This window comes from Falco cherrug, chromosome 12 (assembly GCF_023634085.1).
Source record: "Falco cherrug isolate bFalChe1 chromosome 12, bFalChe1.pri, whole genome shotgun sequence".
In the NCBI taxonomy this organism is placed as follows: domain Eukaryota; kingdom Metazoa; phylum Chordata; class Aves; order Falconiformes; family Falconidae; genus Falco; species Falco cherrug.
In genome coordinates this window covers 22,154,010-22,179,208 of record NC_073708.1, presented here as the reverse complement: position 1 = coordinate 22,179,208, position 25,199 = coordinate 22,154,010, and the positions used below count along the sequence as shown (strand labels likewise).

Below are 25,199 nucleotides of genomic sequence, written 5' to 3'. Positions count from 1 at the left end.
ATGTAGAGCTAACATTGCCTTCACTTGAGGAAAAGTGTTCAGGAAGGTATCTGCCATCACAGTATTGCAAAATCCGTCAAGCTAAAACTGATAACATTTATGTTTTTTCCTTATCAATGTGAGCTTATTGGTAACAGCTACTTTTTATGCTGCATAAACTCAGAAAAAATATAGTAGATGGAAGAAAAAACCTAGCAAAACTGTTACTGCTAATTTTACTAGTGACTGAAAAAACATTTAAATAAATACTGTCTATCAGAGAAGCTTTCATGTGTAAACAATAAAAAAGTAATGATTAATAAAAACTGTTCAAGGTTATGTGAGAAATGAAAACGTTACAGAACACTGAACTGACACCAGAAAATGGAATTAAATCTTTCATCTTGGACAACCTACTATAACATACTTCAGTAATCTGCTTTATATAGAAAGGTCCTGCTCCTGCATATATTTAGTGACAGGTAACACAAACTAAGCCAAGCATTTAGTCTTACACTCAAATTACACGTGCTTACACACACACTGATGTTAATACTGATTGCAGTGAGCACAGAAACAAGCAATAAAATAAAGAATAAAAACTAAGAAATACTTTGCCCTTCACCTAAGGATCTAACAGCAACCCCGCCTTTCCTCTCCACTCCACATGCACATCCATCACACACTTGGCTTTCTTACTCCTGGCATTATTATTCCAGGGACACAAATACAAAACATCAGAAACCTGTAAACTGGAAAACTAATTTAACAGCCAGAATGGATGCTGACCCTCCTATCCAGGCCTCATCTCACAAAAACTGCATGACACTATTGTACTTTCAGTGAGATAGTTCCTGTTCACAGCTTTTGGGGAAAGAGCAGCTAAGGAAGAATCAGGCCACTCTAAAGTACACGTTAAGAGAAACTGAAAGTGGATCTTGACAGAAGCCATTCAGCAGTGTCAGGAAAACTGATAAAGCAGAATACACCTCATCCTTGTAATACAGCAGACCTGTCTTTTCACTAGTTTCTACTGCAGACAAAGCCAGAAAAATTCCAAACAAGTTAGGCATAATTGGGGGATGCCAAAGGCAGCTCCTTCATAGCCCCAAAGAGACTTCTACAGAAAAATTAGCTGCAAGCTAGGAAAGAAGCCCTTCCTCTGCATATAAAAACAGAAGTCTTACTAATCAACGACCACTTTAGGAGTATTGCTTACTTTCACATTTGCTAGTAAGCCTCATTCCAAATGCAAAGCTTGTTCCATCAAAGACGACTCCTATGGAACTGCAAAACTGATCACTAAAATGAATGCCACTCTGGAACAGTATTTCTTCTGTTAAATACTGTATTTACTAAAAGAAAAAGTGATTTAATTTACCATTAAAAGGTTTTGCTATATCAGTGTTCCTTTAATCAGGGAAGTCTTAAAAATTTATTCTAGGTCAAGCATAAATTTTAAATTACTGCCCTAGCACTTTACAGGCTGTTATGATATTGACAAGATTTATAATTTTTTAATTCAATAAAGATTAACAAAATAAACGTAGCAGTAGCTTTTCATTCCATGATATTTTCAGCTTTTAATTTACATTAAAAGACAATGAATAAAATTATTAAGTAACATATTTTTTTATGTGGACTTTTACTGCTACTGTTTACTATAATAATAATGAACATGATAGTCTCCACAACCCAAAATTCTACTGCTAGGAATTACGCTTTCTCACTAAGGTTTCTGTGGTTTAGTTGTCTTCATCTAATATTGATATTTGGTACTTGGATGTAATTAAGAATAGGGGAACCATTCTCAGAATACTATTCCAATCCATTAGGCAAATTTTCTCACTATGATATGAAAATTTTCATCTACTTAATTAGCACACCTACTTCTTCCAAGCCGAAGTGCACCTAAGCTATGTTTTATGATGGCCCAAGGAAATAAGAAAAGAAACCACAACACATCAATTACGCCTCCACTCAACTGTACAACTATTTTAAAATGTGTGAACAGTTAAGACAAAATTGAAAAATTACCATAATAGGCTTTTGACACTTCCCTGCTTAAGCAAAAATTAATTCTAACTCCCTGTTTTTATGCAAAGCCTTTATAATTTCTCTAATCTCAAGTTCCCATGACAGGGAAACAATACTTTCAAGTACAAGAGTGTAAGGCTTGGCATCTTCTCTTTTTAGTTATGCAGTTTATTTGATGGAAGTCTAAACCGCTAAGCCTCCCTTTGTGCTTAATTTAAGCCATCCTCGGTGGAAATACAAGTTAATTTAAGTAAAATGAAGTTTTAGGAAGAATGTGTTCTTTTGCACAGAAAGCTTGACTAAAGCAAAGTTTTTTTTAAAATGCAGCATCTGTTTCCTGAATTGCTCTAGAACCTGTAATAAAAATGAACTAAAAAGAAGCAAAATTTTGTAAATGCTAATTTCATGTGTGACACATTATAAACATAAAAACAGTCTAATGGATTAATCATTTTACCAGTTTTCAGTTTCATCTCGCATCATGCACGAAGACACTCTACCAATGTAATGAATTAGTATATTCTAAGTGTAAGACATTAAGAATCTTCTGCTTTATTAATGGTGACTATTATTAGAACCTACTGCTTATGTTACAGAAGTAAATCAGCTATATTGCTTGTACACACTTCCATACGCAATAAGGTGTGTGGATCACATACGAAATTCATGAGTTATTTCATACATTTCTTTGCCCTGAACCACATTTAAAGTATTCGTACATCAGCTACTATAATACAGTAGCACATGGTGTATTATGATGCCTACAAACCTATTAAGGTCACAGAAAGCTTGTGCATATATTTAGTCTATTCCCATGTGTGGCAAAGGTATATTATTTGCATACCATTATGCACTGAAAAACCTATTCAATTATCCCCACTGGAGACAACTCACCACAGTGACCTAAATACTATTCGCTGTTCCAGTATCTGAGGGAACAGCAAATAAATGGGACCCAGTGCAGACAAATCCAAAAAGACTCAGAACATGTAAGAATCCAGGCTTATAAATGACAAATGCAAATGAATGCAGAGCAGTGTATCACAAAAAAATCTCACGGAAGCAAAGAATAATGAAAAAAGTGAATTATAAGCTTAATAGAGGGCTGGAATGTTGAGAGTGAAAATGGCTGGAGAGATAATTTTAGCAAAAAAGCTCTGACATTAGCCAAGCTTATTATGACCACAAAGGACAGCGAAGAGTCTCAAATCACAGAATTCACTTTAAAATAACCTCCTTACATTTGCAGTGGCAGCAGCAGTTCTAGTATCAGCTGCCCAAAACAAAGTGAGACAGCTATTGATATTTTATCTATGGCACTGTGCAACAGTTCACGTGACATTAGCAACTGAGACCCAAGGGACACGTACATATTGCTGCTTCAGGAACAGCTGCAATATCGTGCATACTTTCTGTAATCACATATAGGTACTAATATGCCATAATTGTCCTCCTCATTTATATTCCCCCCGTAATTACAATATTTTGATTAAACATTTACCAGCTCTACTCACTCTCTTTTCTAGTTATCCTTCCTAATTTTCAATATAGCCACAAAGAAGGCAAAATTATAAATAAAGTATCTTAGGTACTTTGTGCAGAAAGTCAGAAGAGATTAATGTAACAGTCCTTTATGGTCTTAGTCTACAAATCAGAATCTCTTACTGTTAACCTCGTTTTGCTTTTTGCCAGCACAGTACGTGGTTTACTTTAAGCTGTAAACATTTTTGAACTCATCTCTCTATAAAGCTCTGAACACAGCTACAGCACAACAGAAACAGTAACTACAAAATCACAGTTGTGAGCAGGTTGTAAAGCACAACAAAAAGGAATCATGGCACAATCTGTCCAAAGCCAAAACAGAGACACAGAAAGATCAGTACGGCATATTGAAAGGTTTGGGCATACAGGATCTTCAAACACAGGGATGATTCAGCTGAAAAAAACACTTTTTTTTTTTTTAATATAAGAAATCTAATAATTTTTAGAGTTCATGTTCAGATAGCTACTACCAACCCTCCAAATGCAGTTATTTGAAGTTCAGATGAGTAAACCACAAAGATCTACAGCACTCAACAAAGCTTGACATGTTACAGTCACTTCCTGGACCTCTTCCTTCATTTTACATTTTAGATAGTGTTTATTAAAAAGAAACGATTACAGGGATTACCTCTCAAAGATGCTGTAGATTCAACCTGGCACCTGTAACAATGATAGCTACTACAGAGCCAGGGTACCTTTTCATGGATTTTGTAACAGTACAGCTGCTATATGCTGGTGGGTATGAAACTGATGTCTCATAATCCACGAAATGGATGACACTACATTCACATATAATGCCTCGTATTACCAGTATGCTCAAGGGCAAACTGGACAGTCCCATGATATGCACAAAAGCCTTAAATTTATTTCCATTTCAACCTTCCAGAGTAACAAGTATTTATACTCTTACGTGCTCATGAGAAAGATAAACAAACATTTTCTGGGACTATACATACACTTTATCAATTTTGGCTGATACTACCTGTTCTAGCTGGCTTCAGAAATTCTGTAGTCATGCACCCAGCCAGGCTGAAAAATGCCTTTTTTTTTTTTTTTTCTAAAGCAGTATTTTTCAGCTCATTGCTGCGCTTAATGAGCACAGGACTCTTAACAGGAATGGGTGAGAGCAGAGTGTGGCCACTTGAGGGGCAGCCCCTAGTTAAATTACTCCAAGCTGCCTGTCAAAACTGATCTCCCATCCTGTGCCGAAGAATAAGGAAGATACAATGCCAATCTTTAAATATGAGGGTTTTCATAGGTCAGGGAAAGAGAAAAGAGACACGACCTCAGAAAACCTGAAGTTTGGTGCTATACTCCTTTGTCCAAACTGCAGGACCTGTACAGCCTAGAATAGTCATTCTGAAAACACTACACCAGTTGCATCCGTTTCTGCTATTGCATCTCTCTGAAGAAGTTATTATTTTTGAAGGAGAGTATGATCTAGGGGTTACTATCATCTTGCTGGGTGCCACTTCTGTGAAGAAGCAGTAAATTTACATTCCAAGACATGACAGCAGAGACTGGACCCTATGGATGCCCAGACAAGCTAATAATGTGCACGCACGCCAAACAGAACATTTTGACAGTAACTGCTCAACTATCTGTTCTTAACAGAGCTGTGTAATAGGAAAAAAAGAGGAGATAATTTTATTGTTTTTAAAATATACTTTGGTTTCATTTTTTTAAAAAACGCAAGGAAGGAGGTAAAGTTATATTTTTTCAAGCAAGAACAGTGAAGAAATGATGGACCATGCCCGCAACATTTGTGGCAACAAAAAGCTACCACCCATCTCCAATGTCTCAGGGCAGCTGGAACAGGCAAAGGTTCCCCTTCTTGGCTTACAGAAGATGTTCAGTGTGGTATTTCTAGTAGGAAATCGTTAAAAACAAGAACCCTACAGCTGACTGTTCAGGTTCCTCATGCAAGATACCTTTCAATGCTTTTAGTTATTCAATCCATTGTATTCAGCTGTAATGTGAAGAATTTAATACCACATTCAGTTCCCCTGTAATGCTTGGTCAGCAACAAAAACACTTGCACTTCTTTTCTGGCTCTGCTGAGCAGTGTTGCGTGCAGACGAAGGAGCTCCCTATGCATGAATATTTTGGTGGTCTATCCTTACAGAAATGAATTTTCTCATAACTACTGCTAAATTTTTTAAGATTTGGGAGGCAACATTTGAAAGAAAAATAATTCTAAGGTACTTACTGTGCCTTGAAGACTAAGAGAAGAGCTTTCATCTAATATTTCATCTTAACAAAGAGATAAAGAAGCAGAACTTTCCCTGTGGTTGAGAAACAGTAAAATAATGACCCTAGATAAGCAGAAAGTGATCACCCACAACAGTCCTTTAATGAGAAGATGGAAGAACAAAGACTGCTTTACTAGGTCTCTGCTTCCAGAGGGTTTCCCTCATGCTCAGATGAAAACCACAGCAAAACAAAAGCAGCTGTGCCTTGTCTGTAAAAACAGATCATCAGTAATTTACACTAACTCCACATCATTGTATTCTGTGATTGGAAAGAACTAATGAGAAAAACAACAGCAAATCAAAAAAATTACAGTTTAAATCTTTTACAAAAATACTTTATGCTACACACAGAAATACATGCTATTCAGGAATGCTAAAACTTTGCTTATTAGATTTCATTAGGCTAACATGCTACTTCATTTCTGAATAAGAAAAAAAAAAAAAAAAAAGAGACACACAATATTGTGCAGACTACTGGCTTACATATGAACACCCTGAACACCACCACTGACTCTGCAGTAGCTCACTAGATGAAAAAATGCCTGAAAATGTTTCTGGTTTAATGTTTTGCCACCAAAAGATAAGTACCGTCTAAAACCAGGTCAAGATTATGTTTGGTGATTTCTTGGGAGTTAGTCAGAGAAACAGGCAACTATTCCAGTCTTAATTTATTATTTATAGAAAACAGTACTATCAAAATAATTAAACATTAATTCTCCAGATTTAAAAGTACACATTACATACATTACGTGACTCACACAGCCAGACTCTGCTACTCGCAATTTTTTAAATCAACCTTCATTTTAGAAGTAATACTATAGAATGAACTTCAAAGCACCTATATGCACCAAATGGCAGAGCGCTGGCAGGAATATCTCTGCTGCTCTATGACATATTTGGTGGTTGGCAAAACTGTGCAGTAATAGCTTGAGCACTGAGTTTTCTGCTAGGTAGCATTCAATTTAAATGAAGTAAAAAAAAAAAAAATTAAATAACCTCTTGCAACAGTAAGAGAAATTAAACCCACATGCTGTATATAATTTAAGGAAAGAAGCAAGTTCTTATTTCCTGGATAACATCCAGTCATGATTCCACTTGAGCCCACTTCATTAAGAGTGCTAAAATGCAAGCAAACCACCTCTAGGTTACACAATTCACAAACCTATTTTTAATACAGAAAAGGAATTGAAAAAAATAATCTTAGTAAAACATATTAATTTCTAACTACTATAGATCCCAAGTGCCCTAGACGAAGAAAACCCAGACCAGCAAAATGCGTAAAGCACACCTGGATTTAGTTCTGCACATGAAAATAGTCAGAATGCCTGAGCCCCAGAAAGGACTTCAGGTCAGCTTGTGAGGAAGAGGATGTCGACAGATTCCCATGGCACGCACCAGAAACAGCTTTTCTCACCTCTAGTCTGGAACAGACAGACATGAACTCTGCCAGAACGGGCTGCTGTTCTCCATATACCCCAAAGTGGCCACAAAAAGTGACAATGGTAAGGGGACGACACTGTCTTCAGTATTTTGATCAGAATTGCAAAAGTAAAGCCTGACCAGGCAGGGGTCCTAGTGCAAGGTGAACATGACACAAAGCTTTTTGTTGAGTAGCCACATAATGTATTTTGTTAAAATAAAACTAAATTACAAAATGAGAGTACTTTCTAATCTTTGGTACAAATATTTCAATTTTTAATCACCCTGAAAAAAATCAGTTCTGACAAAGAAAAACAATCCAGAAAAGATGTGTGTCTGGGCTAACAGGTACAGCAAAATTTGGACCTTTTGATGAAAGGTCATATTTTATCTCTGACATCATCTAGCTGAATACCATGATCAGAGTTTTAAAAAGCAAGCTATGCTTTAAAGTTATTTTCAAACACAGCTACAGGAATGGATTTTCATGGAATGTATAAATAGCTGTGTCTAAAACTTTACACATCCAACCTGACACGTCTAAGTATCACAAGTTGGGTTTGAACCTCTTAGCCTGTAAAGACACAGTAAAGCGTATCAAGTATCAAAGCACTTTAAAAACTTTTAATAAGTTATTATCCATAAACCAAAATTACTGTCTGCATCAAAAATATCAAAATCTGGGTAACTGCTGTGCTATTAAACACCCCACATACTTGGCCGAAGTTCTGAACACCACTACTAGTTTTTATAAAACATAAATAGGAACCAAGACTCCACCACCAGCACAGGTGTAGCCAGCATGAGAGGACCTCCTGAAACATAACTGCCAAAGGGCAGCTACAGGCCAATGGGCAAGGCACCACTGTGATCCCTGAATGTTCAAGTTATACTTTCAAGACTGTATCAGCATGTGATGGGTTAATTTTCATATCGAGCAATTCACAGATCACAAGCCACATAAAATCACTTTAATTTAACGTTTGTGAAAACATTTAAGTCTGAGAGCTAAAACTGTTGTATTATAGATAATCAAATAATACTTCAAAAAATCTATACAACATAGTGTTCTATTTTCTTAATACTGTTTCAACAATTTCTGCCACACGCTGCTGAAGAAAACCTCTCTCAATTAAATCAGTGTGAAACAGGAATAACATCAACAAATGCAATAAACTAACACCCCTCTATTATATGAGAATGAGGCCCCAAGAATGAACAAAAACTAATCCTCTAACCAAAAGGATATCTTTTTTTTTTTTTTTGGGGGGGGGGGGGGGTGAGGGGGGGATGAGGAGGGCAAACTTGTTACAGAAGCACAGAAGTTATGGAAACAAAAAGCCTCTTGCAAGACTTAATACAGAATTGCAGCTCTACAGTCATGTTATAACTCTGGAGATCCCCCTCTCATCATCTTTCTTAAATTTCTTACTTAATTTCCCTTAATGTGGACTGCAGTCAACAGCCTCAAACTAGACTGGATGTGGCAACCCCCTAACATCCTCTGAAGAGACTCAGCAAAGCTAACGGTGCTCACGCGGGTTGCTCAACTAGAATCAGGAATAAACACACATATTAGTCAACAGGGTTAGCATGATCTGCCCAGTAATCTCCTGTGATTACAGAAGGTATTTTCCACTGAGGGATCTACAGGGAGGCTACAGAAAGGCACTGGTTAAAAACTCTAAAAAAAACCCCAACAACTTAACACACACACCTCCAAAAGGAAACGCAATCTAATTTAATTAGAAATTACATCTAACATCCCATCCCCTCATACATTCCTCTACAGGAGAAAATACCTAGGAACTCTTATTTATAAGTAAATGTGCATCTGTAATTCATGTCAAATTTTAAGTCAATTGTGCGTGCAATCGCCACTATGGGCTGGATCTTAGTTTCCTGCAATACCATCCTGTTTTAATAGCGTATTAATTTATCTGCTTAATATTTTACAATGGACTAAAGTAAGTATGCAACTTCACTGTGGTCTGAATTTGCTGTTTCATTTTGTTTTCAATTATAACAACACCAGGAGATTTGGCATTTATCCACTGAAATGTGCCTCTCGTCCATAAAACATTCTTCCATCAGTAAAACAGCTGTAACAACTTAAATCTCTTCAGTATCCTAAATCCCAGTTAGTTAAAATACGTTAACGCATCATGACATTCAGAACATAAGCAATGGCACTAAGGTACTTTTATTAAAATACCTTGCTGAATTGGAAGGCCAGCAATGAATATCCTTTATGATAAAAGAAAACAATCTTCTCAAACGCAGTTTCCCCTGTTCTTTCACCAGACCTGTTTCAACTAAAGATAAGTGCAGAATTAAAGTAGTTTTTCCTTTTTCTGCCCCCTTCCCTTTTTTTGGCCTTACTATTCATAAACTTGATTCCAAATAGCTGCATTGTATGCATGGCTGTGCACAAAGAACCTCATTAGAAAAGCTGTCTTATGTGGGTGTTCCTCTGAAAGCTTAACTTTTGCCAATTTTTCCCCAAGTTTATATTATGAAATGCATTCTTTTACCAAGCAGTAACAGTTTATTTCAATTAAAAGCACCCATTTTTCCTTTTTGTTTTTGAAAACTGAGAAAGCTACTTTACTTACAAATGTCTGATTTTAATTTGTGTCTAAAAACTAGCGGCTTAAATGATGGCATTTGTTTTCATTCTGCTATTTAATTTCTTCACATTTGTCTTTTTAATTAACCATGGTCTAATGCATTAGATGTAACACATTTCTGAGAGTTAGAACTGTGAACTTTATAGGGTTGTTACGCTTTTGTTTTTATACTACTATAATAATAAATAGTTCCTAGTGCTATAAAGTTTAAGATCAATCCCAAAATCAGATTCTGCGTCTCCTTTCATTAAACAGTTTAGATGTACCAAATCTGAAATTTTCTTGTGGAATAATCAGATTAGAAATCAAAAGGTTATTTCTGGTCATTAGTATAATATTTTCTAAAGTACCAGAGATTAAGCACTCAAGAGAACATTAGAAATCACATATAAATGCCCAAGGAAAGCTTGCAAACTTTTAGTAGTGTTCAGGAGAATAAATTTACAGTGAAATTTGGATAGAATTAGTGGCCATGTTGGTTGCTAACTGTAATTAAAATGTACTTTGGCATTATACTGATTTAGGACACCTGTCTATGATTGTGAAATTTTGATGTATATTCATGCTATAAATATAAAATACTGATGCCTTTATTTCTGCCTAGAGGTAAACAAAACATGGGTTAACACGAAAGAAATCTTGCGTATGATACAGAACCAACAACAAAGGCCCAGGCTAAACCACAGGGATTACCCGTTTGGATAGAGGATCGTAACACCACAAATACTATTCACTAGTTTTACTCATTTTTTATTTCTTGTAATTTCTTTCTTTTTTCTTAACGCAAAAAACACTTGCTCGTAAAACTTACTATGGCCCTTGCACTGTGTCCCAGTTGTCACAGGTCCCTCAGAAATGATACATTATGATCTCTGCAGTACTCATTCACCAGGACACTGATGCAGAGAACACTTAACCGGCAACAGCTCCTAAAGGCTATAAAAGGGCATCGCCATCATACATCACCAGGGCATAACGCCCGACTCCCTGACACTACAGCTACAGTGGTCATTTTATTCTGTTTCTTTACATCAAAAACATTTGCAGTTCTGTTGGGTCTGGTTTGCTGCCTTGTGCAGACCACAGCTCTATACTACTGGTAAATATGTTTAGCAAACAGATAAGAGCACATAAAAACAGATTCTTGCCTTTCCACAGTGCAAGATTCTATTGCAGTATAACATACAGTAGCCAAATGAACCCTCTGTGGTTATTACCCACCTAATGTTGTAAAAATACTACTATGACATTTCGTCTGGTCGACCATCTTAAAGGTTAATTCCGTTTCCTATTTGAGATTTTCCTCTAGGTGAGCCATTCCATGCACTTTCTATTTACTGATTCCAAACAACCCCCAAACTGTTTCATTGCTCACTCTCACTGTTAAGAACATATTGACTGGCTGCCTGCTCTGCTGTTTAATTCATTTATGCTGAGAGGCAGGCATGAAGACAGAATTTTAAATGTGACATTTGCAGGCTGTTGGGTCATTTGAAGCTCTGACAACACCAGGGAGCTCCTGACATACAAACTGGTCCTGATTTCCAATCTTCCATGTTCTGAACACATCAGAGATTCTTCCTGGAGGTGCAGATTTCAACCAAAAGTTTTAAAATCCCTTGTGTTTACATCTTGCAGAAAAGACTTGTACACTTTAAAGTTCTAAAATAAAGCTTATGTTTCCTTTAAGGTAAAACCAGCTCTGCCTGCAGCGTGCAAACGAACTGCTTAAAAACACTGATTGACAAAGGTATTCAGAAAAATCTACAGTAATAATTAATACTAATAGGATTTTGTAAGCCACTTTGACATGAAGTGGACTTTAATTTGTTCTTGTTGATCTTTAAGCATTCAAAAAGAGTCCGATACCACAGCTTTATCTAGCGTTGTCTATCTGGCTCATTGCTACTCTGATCAACACAAAAAGTCTCAGTTTTCAGGCTGTAAGCTTTATCTCAAGGCAGTGAATGGACTGTACCATTTTATCTTCCGTGATGAAATGTTGTTATCTTCCCCAAATTTCAGGTCAATTTTTCAGACCATACCTGATTACCTGGAAGATTCCATACTGGCAAGGTACCATTAGGAAAAGAGTTATCTGATCTATTCAGTCATGACTTAGGAAAAATGTAGTTACTTCTCCCTGAAGCAAGTCTCATGTCTACAAAGTTTAAAAATATTTTTTTTAATAGAAAATTCCAAATGACTGCAACAGAGTAGGTGTTTGTGCTTTCTCTAAATCATCACCAAGCAGGGAGATGCTAAGTCTCAATACTCATTTTTTACAGTATATCACAAGTTTTATGTATATTATTTGGCCACGAGTGTTTCCATGAAATAGGCAGAGCCACTGTGGCTAACGGCAAAGAATAAGGCGGCACATGAATATAGACTGGGCATCTAATCTACCAGCAGGTCAGACTGAGAATCAGACCTTGAACTTTTAAAAACGAGCAAGAAGGGAGTACAGAATCTTCTGCACAGGAAAGATTTCTTCCTCCTCCTTGCCATAAATTGGAAGGGGAAAAAAAAAAGGGGGGGGAGGGGCACGCTATAATAAAAAGTGTAGCCTTCTATTCAATCTCAGCTCAGATGTCCACATCATCCCTCATTTGTTTACCTAAATCAATGGAAGAGTATTGATTATAAATAAGGACACAGTCAGAAAGCACAATCTAGGTGAAATCTCGACCTCTGGGTTTTTTTATTGTGCAAAACAAAAAGGAAACAAAAAACCCTGTGCAAAGCAGAAAGTATGATGACACTGCTATAGTTACAAATAGAAACAGTGATAATTCAGAACCGAATTAGGAGGGGAGATTGTTTTCCCAACTCAATCACCACGACAATTATTCCACAATAATGATTCTATACTTTGGCTGCTTTTTCAGGAAAGGGAATATGATTTAGGTCAAGATGCAAATTTGAAGTAGTTAATGTACTTTTTTTACTTTTATATCAACAGACACAACAATTTTAACAGCAACCTCCGAAGTGTTAACTGTGTCATACAGCAAGCATCTTTCCTTGCCATGCTCTGAATAAGACTTTTATAATTTAATAGTTGTCATCTGAACAAGAATATGTTGCTTTTACATACTTCCAGCATGAGGACATTGATTCTGTGTCACCTAGAAAAGCAGTTTAAGTATTACAGACCTTGTTTATTCTCAAAGAAAATATTTACATCAGAAAGACATACCTGGTGTATTATCTGAGCTACAGGAAGTTGTTTGGCATATTTTAGTGGTTCCGTTTCCAACTCATCCTTTGGAAGCCTGGGAAGAAAGGAAGTTAACATTTATCAAAGTTAGTACAACATTTACCAAGTTAAATTGCTGGAATGTAAGTTTCAGGTACGTTACTTTTAAAAGTATCATATCTAGGAGGTTATTTTGCTTAAGATGAAGAAAAAGTGCATTTTAAGACTTTAATTGAATATATTTCTTACAAAGTTGACTGACAGAGTAAATTCATAGAAAACAGAAATCAGTGTAACGTTGTGAATTTTCTTCCTCGACCAAAACACAAATTTAGCAGCAGAAACCTAAGAAAACCTTTAAATTTAGTTTCAGGCAAACAAAGTGCTGGTGAAAGCTGGATTGAAATCCCCACGGAAAAGAAGTCTTATGCATTTACAGAGCAGGTTCAGCGCTGCTAACAATACAAGCTTCTTTACTAAATCCTGCCAACATAATTCAAATATGACCATTGCAAAAGGCCAAGAGGTATTATTCAGCATTTCCCATTTTTGCTGCAAGTGCAGATCAGTGTTAGCTGCGGTAGAAGTTCAACATCACAAACATTTGTGCATTTGCCAGCACAGTGGTGTGTACTACTGGTTTCAAAAAAGCCAAAGAACTAGTGTGAACAAAAAGAGAATACTTCACAAAGAAAATGCATCACATCCCTTTAAACTTTGAATAAACTGTAGTTGCAACTGAATCCATATCAGAATCCATAAGCAGTCTCTTAAAAGGATATTTAAATGATAGTAAATTAATATGAAAGCATGTTTTAAACCCTTCAACCATAGTGCTTTCATCTACTGGAACTGCACAGCATGTGCTACATTTTCAAAGTATCATTCAAGGTTCCATCAGCCATTCCTCAGTCTTTTTGAAGAGTTCTGAATATAGGAATTTGAGTAATATGACAAGACAAGAAGGGGCGGGGGGAAGCCCCTACAAAAACAAGGCCTTTCTCTAAAGTTAAAGCAGAATAACTTTAGATAAAAACTGTGTCCAAGACATTATTTTCCAGGTTCAAATCACTACCTTATACCCATTCTAGTAAAAAATGATTAATGCTTGCTGGGTTAATTTACCTGCAGACCGACTGTCAGGTAACAGCCAAAAACTACATGCTCAGTCACTGCACTGGGAGTCAACAGGCTGTCGTAAGGGAGACGACAATAAATGCACATCTCTTCCCTTCTCCATTTCTGAATTTGTTGCAGTTTGAAATGCTTTTAATCTCCAAATAAGAGCCTGAATACCCAGAAATTTGTAACGAACAGAGTATGAGGAAGTAATGAAAATCTTACTGTATAAGAAATCTAAAAGCAGAGAATGAAAGAAACATGGCAGTACTTCAAAAGACCACAGTGACAGCCCATCTAGAACTGTTTAACATACTTAAGAAAAATTAAGTCAGCAAGCTCTTAATTACTGAAGCTGGTATACTGGAAAAGCTCATTTACTTATATGATTTTTAGAGGTTTTGGACCATTATGGCAATGACGAATTTGTACTTAAAACATGAAATAGACTGCCATTATAGTCCAATGCAACCATTAGAGCTTAGGGTGGGCTCAGCAACTCCACCACAGTGTGCAGAAGGAACCTTTCCACTCGTTTCCTTTCTGCTTTCTACCATTTGCGGGGTCCTGACTGGCAAACATACCCTGTATAGCTAGCCACGGTCTGTGTGAATCTGGGATGGCTTCTGCTCTTCTGGGAGCCTGTTAGCTGACACAACACCTTGATTTATGGATACCACCTATGTAAAGGGGTTTCTTAGCCGTAGTTCTAGATATGAAACCACTGTACACAGAACAAAATACTCATCAGTATCTTGAACACTTATCTCTTCACAGGGATGCTGCAAATCTTTAAAAAAACCCAACCACCCAGTATCTCAAATCCCAAAATTAAATACTCGAAGCTGCAAGTAACAGCTACAATTATTATAAACTGAAAGTTTGCAGAAGAGGGAAAAAAAAAAAAAGAAAAAAAAAAGGCTTGTCTGTTCTATCAAGGACTGTGCATATTTGAAAATGTTTTCTGTCTAGACAGCATCAGCATTCCCTTGCATACCCAAACACTCTCCTTGTCGATTGCAGAAAAAAGACCTTTCCAAATATCAAACAATTAAAAAAAGGTAAGAAAAATTATCAAAATAATTTTGAGCCTTAGGAACGTTTACTAAAAGAATAAGAAGGCGAAAACAGAATAAACATGTATGTTAAACTGATTAGATTTAAATTGAAATTAGGCTGACAGGAGCCTTTCAACATCAAGAAAGATTTTTTTAGTTTTTTCTAATTTACTTTCCGAAAAAAAAATCAAGTCCACTGAACTACACTACATTTTGTATATAAATTATAAGTTATAGAATACATAGCTGCACATTATAATATATATACATACACATGTCAACATATATATACACACCACAATATGCATACATGCACACACAGGTATTTTAAATTAAGAGTTCAAAACTGTTCTCTCAAAACTTTTGCTTCAGTGCTATGAACAAAGTCTACAAAAGAGAGTTTTGATTCTTCTCTCCTGCATATAAACCTCCTCAACTGGATGAGCACGTATCTCAGTCTTTTATATCAAACTACAAAAATTAAAGCATGGAAACTCAAAACTCTTGACAAAAAAGATGCATGAAGTGTTGCCCAACTGTACGCTTTACCTGGAGCAAGTCATAAACTTGAGCCAGCAGGTGTAATAAAAGTGTATCAATAAACTTTGTACATTTAAGTTTTCTAAATAAAGAGCAAGAATAACTCACAGTACCTCTGCAAATTTGACAATAATAGCATAGTCTTCATAATCATGATACTGCAATGGCCTTACTGACTTTGATCATTTTTTTTTTTTTTGCCTGAATTCCTAAGCATACATATGGCTTCACAAAGTTTTTTCTAAATGCTTTGTTCCCAACTCTTTCTCTGATCAGCTCTCAGAGTATTTCAACCCATTTTCCTAGGGTTAGTCTCATCTGCTACTCACGGTTCTGACCAAGAGTCTTATCTGAACTGTTTTTCTATTAGCTGTTCATAGCTATTTATACATTGGAAAATTAAAAGTATCTAATACTAGTGAGTCTTTTTAGCTAAAAAAAACAGAATTACCCTGAGAAGTTATGTTGTATTTTAATCAAATAGAAGTAAAACTTCCATGAGAAATCCACACTTTTTGCTGATTTATCTTTCTCATTTTCCTATCAAGTGATGATACCGATGTCAGAAATTGAACTCCATGACAGAGTGTCTTCCAGGCCTCAGTTTTCAAGTACTTATATACAGTCAGTTTGCAAAATGCTTCAAAATGTCCAGCATGCTAAGTTCTACCAGTATGATACATCAGTTAGGCATACCACTTTCAGTACTCATTTTAACAGATATAAGCAATATAAATTCTTCTGAAGAGAACTGTTTTACTATGAAGGCTCCATAGGTCAGCACAGAAGATGTTCTGCTTCCTCCTCTTTTCCAGGGTGGAAGAAGAGAACGGGTCAGGAAAAAGACTCCATTACAATCATCCTGACTTTGCCCCTCCTTTTCACAGAGGGATGCAAGTAATTTGGTTACTACTCGCCTTCCAGAGATAGTTTACAGATGCCTGAGCTGTCATTCACTTTTGTTCAAAACCAGTGATGTCGGGGGGGGGGGGGGGGGGGGGGAAGCAATTTTAAAAAATTCTCAATTGATCGAATTTGTGCTCAAATCATGTGTGGCAATTTGAGGCTGTAATTTCACAAAATTAGTTGGTCTCACTGTTTAGTTCATTTATATTTGACACTTAAACCTTTATAAAATTAAGGGCTAATTTGTTGTAACACAAAATCCTTTGTATATTTAATTTCTTTCAAAACAATCCTATTTATTACAAAAAAGTCATTTTTCATCAATTAATCTTCCAGTAAGAAATGGTCCTTTCTGTCTCAATTGAGCATGATAGCAGAGTGCTGCCAACAGTGCCAAAGCAAGCTAACACAGTGGCATATCAGCATATATGGCACCACGCCTGACAGCTGGTAACGTAAAACGTCAGGAGATCTTGATTTTCAGGGAGAAAACTAGAAGGAAACATAAAATCAGAAGAGAAGTGGGAAGCAGTAAGAGATAGAAGAGGAGGATCTTGAAAAATTCAATTTAGAAGTTATTTTTATACTGCCACTGTGATTGCTCTTAGATGATGGAAAGTAAGCATGAAACAGAAACTGTGGAAAGTGAAATCTAAATCCAGTAAAATGTGTCAAGATATTTAGTGAAAAATCTTATTTATTCTTTATATTTGCATGTTCGCTCTTATGGGAAAAATTCTGAGAGAATCAACGTGTGCTAAAGAAAAATAAATCCCTAGCATCAATAGGTGGCACATTTTGCCACAAGTGCTAATCTAGCCTACAGTCTGCTACACAGAATAGCTGCAGTGGCTCTAGGGCAGAGACGTATTTTATCTCATGCAAGTATTACAAAAATACAGGGGAAAAAATACCAACACGTGATCACTAACTGGTTTGCTCATGGCAGAAACGGGCTGTTAAAGACACTTCAAGAAAGAGAAAAGTCTAGATAACAGGACAAGCCATAAAACCTGGCACTCTGGGCAAATACAAACATTCAGTAATCATATGTGGCAACAGGACTAAGGCAAATACTTCTTTCTTCCTACAGAGTCTCTAGATTTGATGGTTTGGACAGGTCACATTCTTTCATGCACAGGTAATACCACACCTCTTTGAAACTACTGGTCCTTGATGATAAATCCTAATACATAACCACCTCTCTTGGAATTTACACAAAAACAAAGAGCGTGAACAGGGTATCAGAGACAAAAATGCATTATGGAAAAAGGGGTTTGGGGATTACCTTCTGTATATCCTGTGGATGTACATGACTCACACTGCTCCTAAAGTGCAGCCTAGTTTGACACAAATTCTACATAGTATGAATGAAAAAGTATGAACAAACAGAGCGTCCTACTTCTTAGAAGTGGCTTGAAAGCAGAAATACTGCAACTGATCACAGTCAGTATGTGACCAAAGGATGCAAAAACACAGCAGTGGCCTAAATCAGACACCCCAGACAGAAAGGTTGAAATTATAATCTAAATCTGTGTATAGCACTGATAATTTTATTGACTGTAAATACATGAACATGCTTGCATCTGGCAATAAAGAGAAAACAAAATACCAGAACTTTATGCACCACATCAGAAAAAGTTATTAGGTTTCCTATTAAGGAGAGGCTGAATGGGCTATATCAGGTTTGAGTGAACAGTTTTTAAAATTGGCCATTGAGAAATTTATCTACCATATCCATACTACAGAAGATTTAGAATTAGACCTTGGATTAATGCCAGGTACTTGATCTATCATCTAAATCCTACCTTCACACATATTTAAGACCAGAGTATGTTTAAACAACAGAAACACTAATGTATGTGGAAAACACCAGTGCTTGAAACAGATGAGATCATGGTTAACTCTGCTCTTCTCCAAAAAGCATGCTAATCAATCCTTTTCTTGTATTTTAAGGGCATGCAAGATTTGCCTATAAGCATGTTTACCAAGTGGATAGTCACAAAGAAAAGAAGCAAACACTCGAGAGCATAATCATTCCAGGGAACTTCCTCACATCTCTTTCATGGCATCAGTTTCTTCTAAGGATCAAAACAAGTCTTTTGGCTACTTAAGAAGCCATTCAGCATACACTTTGTTGCTGCAACCTTTGCTCAGATGAGTGTGGATGCCCCCCTCTAAAACCCTGTTATACCTAATAATGCAAACAACTTCACTCAGTACCACAGTACTGAGCTTTGGTAAGCTGGACAGCTGGCAGCTTACCTTGGGAGACCTTGCAGGACTGTCTAGCAGAACACTAATGTGCATCTTTTGCAGTTCATTGCTGTGGAGTCTGGAAGTCATGTCTTTGAATGGGTAAGCGATTAGTGCATGTTCAAAGATGAGGAGGGAGTTATGTCTACAGTAGAAACACACAGGCATTTCACAAATACAGCTAAGCACACCAAGATTCTTTGGTCCACAAAAGCTGTGGCCTCTGCTTCATGATGCTTGGAGAGCATAATACAGCAGGCGGCATACTATCAAAGATGGCTTAAAAAGAAGATTGTACAAAAATGAACAATACAATATGAAGATAAAGAAAAAAATAAATTGAAGGCAAAAATTATCTTTGATGCAATGAAAACCTAAATCAGTGTTAGACACAATCAGATTTATAATTACCTGAAGAAGGAAGCTACTGACATGCATTGAAAAGAAAAAAAGTATTACTTCAGTGTGCTGGTCTTTACAGAGAAACAGTCCTGTAGAATAAAACAGCAAAGCATCTTATGGTTTAGAAATGCAAAATACTTTCTGTAATCTGCATTTATTTTCAAATAATTGTGATGGATTTTGACCCAAACTAGTTGTACAGATTTATTCTTAAGAGTTTAAAGAAATATCTTAAGTCTCTGAATGCACAGTGATTTCTGTTAGACCTGATCATAAATGGGTCTGCTGATGTTCCCAGACTCTGCCAGACACATTGAGCTAAAATCTGTTGCTTCAAACTGGATAAAACCAGACTGTAACAAGTGTTTCCTCTGCCTTTCTGTGATCCACACATAATTTCTTATCTAAAAAATTCCAGGTGATTAACCTTTGTCAAGCCACATATTCTTAGCCATGCCAAGATCCTAAAAAGAGGTAATAGAAGTCTACAGTGTTTTAACCAATATTGTCTCTCTGTTCTTTTCAAGCCAATGACTTTTGTCAAAATATGTTTAATCGCTGAAGGGACTCTCTGTTCTTCCTGCTCCTATTTTTACACTCAGGCAAGACACAGGAAAGGAATTAAAAAGAATATTAGCTTAAGTAAGCAGAACTGACTTTGCTGCTACTGGAAAACACATGACCTGTAGGGCTTCATTTTGTTATCTCAAATATTCCACATTCTAGGTAAATTAGAAAACCTCTTTTGAATTAATTTAAGCTTCAACATGATGATGTTGCTGAAGCACAAAATGCTAATCAAAAATTTGAGATAAAAAGACCAGCTAAGTCTCTCCTCTATCACTGAAAATCACCATTTGAGTCTACAGCTAAGTTGGTACTCATTGCTTAATGTTAATTCATTCTCACAGCAGGCAGAGCCGGGGGGGGAGGGGAAGTGTCTCCATCAAATTTCCCAAACTTGGGGCATGTTTATTGCTGTGGTTTAACCCCAGCCAGCAACTAAATACCACACAGCTGCTTGCTTGCTTGCCCCCAGTCCCTGGTGGGACAGGGAGGAGAGTTGGAAAAAGGTAAAACCTTTGGGTTGAGATAAAAACAGTTTAATAAGTGAAATAAAGTAAAAATAATAACAGCAACAACAATAATTGTAATGAAGAGGTGAGGGAGAGAGAGGAATAAAAATCCAAGAGGGTGGGATGGGGAAGTGATACACAGTACAACTGCTCACCACCAACTGATGGCCAGCCAGTCCCCAAGCAGCAGTCTCTCCCGGCCAACTCCCCCCAGTTTATATATTGAGCATGATCTTCTATGGTATAGAATATCCCTTCGGCTAGTTCAGGTCAGCTGTCCTGGCTCTGCTCCCTCCCAGCTTCTTGTGCTGCCTGCTCACTGGCAGAGCACGGCAAACTTCAGAAATCCTTGATTTAAAGTAAGCCCTACTTAGCAACAGCTAAAACATCAGTGTGTTATCAACATTATTCTCATAATAAACCCAAAACACAGCACTGTCTCAGCTACTAAGAAGAAAATTAACTCTACCCCAGCCAAAACCAGAAGCCCAGCAATATCGGTGCACTGATGGTCCAAACCAGTCAGAAAAGAACATCGCTCACCTCGCTGAGCAAACATTCAATCTCATTTGAAGTGCATATGTGCTGTGTCTAGTAACTGATGCTGAAAGATTTCCCCCTTGGCCCCAGACCTTCCTAATTGCAAGGGAAAACGTTTACAAGTGTTTAAAAAAAACCCTACAGATTATTACTACTCTATGACTAGTAGTTTGGAAACCTGTGACTGCATTTCACAGAAATTTCAAAGAAAATAAAAGCAAACTCTCCCCTGCCACCACATCACACATCAGTTCAAATATTACTACCAGGACATGTCAGAACTATACTTTCAGCTGGATAAGACAAGCTTGTTCATTTTTCATAACTGAAATTTTACCAGCAGTGCCTAATCTTTACTTAGACTAATTCAACACCACCTGCCAGTGCACAGAAAGTCAGAAAAATCAGCAGGAAGACATTTTAAAAAGCAGAATTAACATGGGAATGTGCCAGGATAGCAGTTCCATTATTTAGAGACCACAATTAGTCTTTATAGCAAAGTTCATGTTTTGTTTATTACCACTGCTCCTTCCTGCTTATGTTGAAATGAAACAATGTATCTGCATTTGTTTATATTGTTACACTTTTCAACAAGCACCTTCTAAAAACCCTGCAATACACACATTTTAAGTCCCAGTATTTTTACACCTACAGTACATATTTCTATTTTTTCAGTTCATGAGTCATGTAATGTACCATCCAGCTATAATTTCTCACGAGACTGCTTAGTTCACTACAAGAATCTGTCCAAGCAGCACTGGCAACATGTTCTGCCCAACTCCATCCTCAGAACTTCTACATGACCCCCTCCATTTCAAGCTTCCTACTTTACTTTTCTGCCACTTTAATTAATCAACGTATTTAACTACACAGGATCACAGAAATGTTGTTTCAAAGGGACTTTCAGAGATCATCAGGTTCATCCTCCCAATGCCAGATCAGGTCAGCCATGGCTTTGCCTAGTTCAGTCTCCAAAATCTCCACAACCTCTCTGTGTAACACGCTCTAGTGCTACTTTACCCTCTTTGCAAAAATATTCCTCCTGATGTACAGCCTGAACCTCCCAACCACAACCTACAGACAATGCCCTTGTTACTAAAGGAGTTTAACTATCTGTGTAACTGTAAAGTTGCAGCCTGCTATTACATTTCCCACCTTTTCAAGGCTAAGCAAACCCAGATCTCTCCATCACCTCTCACAGGTTGTGTGCTCTACGCCCCAACCACCTTGTCAATCTCTCTCCACTGTGTCAGCTCCCTCCTTGAAGGGGAAGGCCACAAGTCCCATTTCAGGTGGGACTTCGCTAGCATCAAAGAGAAATAACGAGCAATACTGTTAACCTGCTAATCCTACTCCCCCTCATGTAGCTCTGTAGGCAGCTTGCCTTAGTGATGACGATGGCACTCCCTGTTGGCTCACATTGAACATAGTGCCCACCACCGCCTCCAGATCCTTTACAGCAAGGGCTGCTGAACAGCCTCTCAGCTTCCTGCCCCTACCGATAGAAATAAGAAGAAAAGACATCCATTGAACTTCTTTCCACAAGTGTACAAAAGAGCACATACTGGTACCAATAACAGACCCAGGTTTTCTTGGAAGAAACATGCTATACACTGGGCACTTAGAAAATTAATAATAATAACTACAGTTCTGGGATTTTGAGAAATGGTTTACTGTGCAGTTCCCCTGAACACTAGATGTTGTTTTTGAAGTTTTTGGATACAACATGATCAGTAACAAACTTCCATAAAGCAGACAACCAAGATACACCAAGAATTGCAAAACACAATACTACAAAACTTAACCAACTGTCTTCCCTTCTTTCACAGTACTGTTCCTCTCCGTAGCCGACTCCAACAGTCCAAAGAGTGGCCACAGCAGACAAAATGAGCAGCATTTCAATCAGCTAGCAGTAAATGCTTTAGATCTCCTGTCAACACATGTACCTAGGTAATATATTACTAAACATATGAGGAGGTCTTTTCCTGACAGAAAGCCGCACAGCATGTATGCAGCTCTTAAGTGTTTCATCAGTCTTATCCTCTGGACCATGATTTTCTGTTATTTAGAGATGAGATGACTTTGTGCACTTTTTAGGTCAGGATTCTGGTTCTGTTCTTGATAATGGCAGATGAAACCTCAAGTTCAAATACAAACACTTAGCTAGATAATATTCTCTGAGGTCAAGGTACTGCAGGTTACCGAGTCTGCTGATGTTGAACAATGACTCTATTAATGTTTGACCCTGTAAAGCAGTCACCCTTTTTCTTCAAATTGGTTTTTTATGGGTCCTCACTTATTTCATAGCATTAGGACTAGAAAAGACTCATGTCCTGTCCACTGCAGACCACTGCATATTAACCAGAGTGTCCTATATGAAGTTCAGTGACTTTACAAATTTTATAGCCTTTAAGCCTGAATGATTTTAGTGGTCTGTTCCCAGGAACAAAAGCAACAGCAGGAAGTCATACTTTTCCTGCATCAAGTACACGGCACACCACTTGCCAATATCCTAGCAAGCCTACAAAACTGAGAATTCCCCTGCTTAGCCAGGTAAGCCACAGTATGAGTCTGTGGGACAGAAAGGCAAACTATCTCCTTCCACTCAATTGGATGCTTTAGCAGTTCCAGCATAAACCAGCTATACCTCTACAAGAAACATGCCTGGATCTGAGATTCCTGGTTGCAAAGCCAAACAGTAGGCTGGACAAGCCAGTTCTCCAATGTTCCACGATGATTTCTAATCCAAATACTTGACATGAAATCCAGCATCTCGGACACCTGCCAAATCCAGATTTCTGATTACCTCACCCCCTCCTTGCTGGGAAGGGACAGATGCAGTAGATTGAAGAAGCTATCAGCTCCCTTTCTCTCTGCAGTCTCCAAGGGACAAGGCTCAAGCAAGAACGGAAGCAGTTCCGAGGGCTACAGGCATGTCCCTCTCCCATCTTTCCTTCTCAGTTACATTAAATTCTCTGCAGTGTTTTATTTGTCTTACTGCAAGAATGAAGAGATAAAATCATTTAATACGAAAAAAGCTGTTTTACAGAAGTTTCAGTGTATTTCCATACTATACTGATATGAATTCTGCAACATCTTAATCCTCAACATAAATGCTAAGCAATGTTTAAGCCATCAGAAATCTTCTTTACAATGTAATAAAGCAAAAGCTACTTCTATGAAATATTAAGTTCCTAAAATATTAATAAGTGCCTTTTTCAAGAACACCTATTTAGGTTGGACTTTGCCCACAGTAAAACTAATTTATGAGTTAGGAGAATTATTATGATAACAAAAATGTCTAATGAAGACTAGTATTAAATAACTATCTTTGAAAATGGGACTAACTTCTAAAATTAAACCTTCAGTATTCAGTCATAACATGCCCAAACTTATGTTGACCATGACTTCTTAAGACTGTCTTGCAGCAGAGTATATACATTAAATGGGTTGATTTGTTTTTACTTTCAAAAACAAAAGACAGAAAAAATCCACTTCACACTCTTTTCAGAGGATTATTCATGTTTTTTTGTTGTGGGTTTGGTTCTTCTTTTTTAACAGATGTAAGGGTTTACATAAAAGTGATTTGCAGTTTTAACTAAAATTGATGTTCTAGTATTATTAACCTAATCTCCGCCTTTATGTCATTCCAGTGGTAGGTTCTTCCATTATTTAAGTAATTCCCTGCAAATGTTTACCTTCTACAGAACATTCTATCAGTTACTCTGAACGTTAAGTATCATTATCAGTAGATACTACCAGCAAGAGACCGTGTAAAGCAGAAAACATCACAATGTCGATCTGTCACTCAGCTTTTAGAACTTCAGGCTGTCAATACACCTCATATAAAAAGAAGAAAATCTCCAATGCTGCTAAGGTCATTCACAATCCTATATATAAAATACATATGTGTCTGTGTATGTGCATACACATACAATATAAAAGGCACTTACAAAACAAAGAAAAGAAGCCAAAGTTCCTTGGTTCATTTAGTACAGATAATGAGGCCACCTGCACATGGAATAACTAACACAGAAACAACTGAACAGTTCTAATTGCACAGTAATATACTCAAGAAAAAAAATCCAAAGTGAGGGAAGCACAAACACAAGCAATAGCTGAAAGACATCCTTCTACAAAATTCTGCATGCTACATTTTATTCAATATATGAAGTCTAGTAAAGAGTTTGCATTCTGTCCTGTACCTTTTGACTTCATATTTTAAACGTTTTGTGGGACAC

The 25,199-nt window shown here is 37.1% G+C and overlaps 1 protein-coding gene across 1 annotated transcript in view; it reads right to left on the bottom strand.

The window, feature by feature from the left end:
* Positions 1–25,199, bottom strand: part of PIGK (phosphatidylinositol glycan anchor biosynthesis class K) — a 68,299-nt gene that overhangs the window by 9,864 nt on the left and 33,236 nt on the right. Inside the window, exon 10 of the mRNA XM_055724758.1 lies at positions 13,062–13,137. Coding sequence (XP_055580733.1) covers positions 13,062–13,137 — 76 coding nt within the window. The remainder of the gene's footprint in view (positions 1–13,061; positions 13,138–25,199) is intronic.